The 3,491-nt window shown below is 43.3% G+C and overlaps 1 protein-coding gene across 1 annotated transcript; it reads right to left on the bottom strand.

Moving 5' to 3' along the window:
- Positions 1 to 98: 98 nt before the first annotated feature.
- On the bottom strand, positions 99 to 2,847 carry LOC100259439 (gibberellin-regulated protein 14). Its single transcript, XM_002280183.4, has 4 exons — positions 2,713 to 2,847; positions 2,585 to 2,617; positions 2,051 to 2,471; positions 99 to 1,945 (listed from the first exon to the last, which is right to left on the bottom strand). Exons 1-4 carry the CDS (start codon positions 2,767 to 2,769, stop codon positions 1,761 to 1,763), a joined length of 696 nt encoding a protein of 231 aa, XP_002280219.1. The 5' UTR covers positions 2,770 to 2,847; the 3' UTR covers positions 99 to 1,760.
- Between the last annotated feature and the right edge of the window lie 644 nt (positions 2,848 to 3,491).

Below are 3,491 nucleotides of genomic sequence, written 5' to 3'. Positions count from 1 at the left end.
TTTGATTTGTTTGTAATTGTACCCTAACCACAATTTCATCATGAATTTTTAAGGATCCTGACTGCAAGTTCTGTTGATACTGAATCAGTGCCCTAACATTTTCCAAGATAGAAACAGATCGGAGATGATATTTCACTCAATCAAGGGTTGGTACACAATAGGACAGGCATTACAACATTGTAGTAAATCAAGGGGGAGGACTTGATACAAGTGCATTATTCATAATTTTGTGCTAGATTGTGAGCTCAATAACATCTCCAGTCACAGAAACATGGTGCAGAAAATACTGAAAGAAGCACACCAGAACAAGTAGAGTTGAATGGGGGAGCTCAAGCCACAGATTTAAAGAAAATAAAGGAAATAGCAACACCCACGAATCCCATCAGCATTGCCTGGAAAGATGCAAGTGGATTTGGCGCCTGAGATGGGGAGTTGGGGGCAGGTGCTTCAAGTGCAGCCACGGCCAATACTGATAAAACAAACCAAATTGAGAAAATGACAGCATACTTTTGGAAAGCCATAGTTTCTGATCTCTTTGTGAAAGCAACTAGGTGGTTGGCAGCCTGCTATATCATCATGTCCCGGTATCCCTCCTATATATATAGGCAGAGATACATGTAGGAATATACTCATGACCGTTCGATACGGGCATTGATATCTACGCTTGGTGTCTTGTCTTTTTGGATAGTCACTGTCATTCATAGCTACAATTTAATGTGCTGGCCTGGAAGCAATTCCAAAGATTTTTGAGGCATCTTTGTCGTTTGCTTCATGATGGTGGTGCAGGACAAGCCAAAGCTGCATAGTGAACCTGCTCCATCGATTCCAGCTGTTAGATTGACACACCATGGTAACTTCTTCCTTTATAGTTTATTCTTCCAACCTACTCCTCATTGCTGGTCCCGAGTTGTAAATAGGTTAACAGGAACAGCCAAATTATCCTTTGGTCGGTCACTGGTGGAACTCATTATCAGCCACTTTCAAAACCCTAAACAATTAACCAAGTCGGTCATCACAGCTCCAACTTGTTCGTTATCAATGATGAAAGAATTTATATGATCACACTGGAAATGTAGGGACATTGTGGCAGACTTCTCCAATCATACTGCAATGTCCTGAATTATTCTGCAGCCTCTAGTCTGCCATTAATGACAAGACTTCTCTTGAGTCCCACTTGCTGCTTGACTCAAGGGGAATGGCTTCTATTCCAATATGTTTAAAGAATGAAACTTGTGCCAGCTCCTTCATTATTGAACTTAAAAACGACTAGTTCAAAGGTTGGAAAAGTATTGAGCATTACATCTATACTTACGGAGCCCTTTACACTAGGCTTCTTATATATGAAATCATTCTATGCTACCTAGCATCAAACATTGGATTCGGATCCACCGAGTGACAGGTCCAATTCATTAAAAGTCAGCTTAGTTTGATGATCTCAAGGATCTAATTTCAGTTTGGTTCTTTGGACGGACAAATTAAACACGAATCCTTTGGAAAAAAAGAATACTCACTGAAAAAATCACAGAAGAATCAAGAACCGGTTCTTGTAAGGAGAACTTTTAACAAACAGTAGCAAGGGCAATTCACAATGGGGAAAAACAGTACAGACCATGAAAAGATGAGGACTGGCTAATGATAGTTGAAGCCGGTGGAAGAAAGATCCCTAGAAACGATTTACTTCTTACTTTCCTCTTCAAGTTATTACATCTTCAGTCAACAAGACTCGCACCCGACAAAGAAAACCATGATTCTAGTCCATTTTAAGGGCACTTGGGTTTGTTGCCGTGAGTGGTCATGTCAGTGTAGCACTTGCCACACTTCTCCCTGTTACCATACGTTCCTGGTGGAACACATTTGCAGCGGTCACAGCATGTCATGCATGCTCTCACACATATGTTCTTCCTTGAATGTGCTTTACACCTCTGATCACATAGTGGGATGCAGTCTGCAGACGACAATCACAACACATTCTCAGAATATTAACCAAGAAAGATGAAAAAGATGAAAAAGGCTCAGCAGATTTTATCCTATCATAGGGAAGAAATAGTACCCAATCTTGCCCTCACTGGGGGCATTGGTGCTGTAGTAGGAGGCGTGACTGGTGGCACAGGAGGCTTTGGTGCAACAGTGGGAGGCTTCACTGGGGAAGCAGGTGGCTTGGGGGTAGGAGGGTTGACAGGTGGAGAAGGGGGCTTGGGCACAACGGTAGGAGGCTTCACTGGGGGAGCAGGTGGCTTGGGAGCAACAGTAGGAGGGTTGGCAGGTGGGGTAGGGGGCTTGGGCACCACAGGAGCAGGTGGCTTCGGAGCAACAGTAGGAGGGCTGACCGGTGGAGCAGGGGGCTTGGGCACAACAGTGGGGGGCTTCACCACAGGAGCAGGGGGATTTGGAGTGACAGTAGGAGGCTTGACCGGTGGTGCAGGAATGGGTGTCTTCACTGGAGCAGGTACTGGAGCTTTGGCATAAGTAGCCTGTAAAACAAATTTGTCAAGTTTGACACGATAATAAGTTTTGAGGGCTCAAAAGAGACTGTTTCAAGTCCTTTAAACAAGAAAATGAAGCCATGGCATTGTCTTGATATTACCTGTACGCCGAATTCTTCATCATTGGCCGAGACCTACAAAAGCAAAAGATATTTACAAAATTCAGATACCCAATTAACCAAAGAACAAAAAAAAATACAAGAGTTGCTAGAGAGAGTGAGACAGAGACCCTTTTTGTAACTAAAAGATAAGAGGCAAGAAGGAGGAGCAGGATTTTCAAAGCCATTGCAGAGCAGGGAGAAAAGAAAAGTCCAGGGGTGAGGAGCTGCTACTGAGTGACCATTCAAGCAGGATGAGTGTGGTATAAATAGTAGTAAGTGGTGGAGGTAGAAATCATTAGGCCTTGGCACCATCAATGTCACTGCCAGCTTGACCTGATGAATGAGACATTAGTTATGGGCAGCTGTTCTAAATCTGACTTAGAGCTCAATCCACATGCCTCAAAAGGACAGTGTCTGCTAAACTAATATATCTATGCTCATCAGAAACCGTGCTACTAATTAATTATTAACCGGGCATGCGAAGATCTACTTTTTTTAACACCTTGGAGAAGCAAGCCTACATTTCATGGCTTAGCTCATGACTGACAGCAAACCATTGCCATCCTGGCTTTATAGGTTGACTCAATTGCCCAAAGAGATTCAGAGAGAGACTAGACTAGTTCCAAGATTAGTTCAAAAATAACCATGAACATTATATGGGGAGTATTGCTTCATCCAATAGCATATACATGTACTTGAGCTCAGGGATGGGTTCCGATCAACCAACCCCAAGGTCCCCCAACACTACACATGACCATGTAGGGGCGGTGGGGCTGGTCTGGGCTGTCACCCTATCTGAAAGATGAGGTAATTTCATTGTTTTACTCTTTTCATTTGTTGATAGCTGTACTGTGGCTGATGTTACATAGTGGTCAGTCACCAAAGATGAGCTACAATGCTATAGATT

The sequence above is a fragment of the Vitis vinifera genome, chromosome 14 (assembly GCF_030704535.1).
Source record: "Vitis vinifera cultivar Pinot Noir 40024 chromosome 14, ASM3070453v1".
In the NCBI taxonomy this organism is placed as follows: domain Eukaryota; kingdom Viridiplantae; phylum Streptophyta; class Magnoliopsida; order Vitales; family Vitaceae; genus Vitis; species Vitis vinifera.
This window is presented reverse-complemented; position numbering and strand designations above follow the sequence as displayed.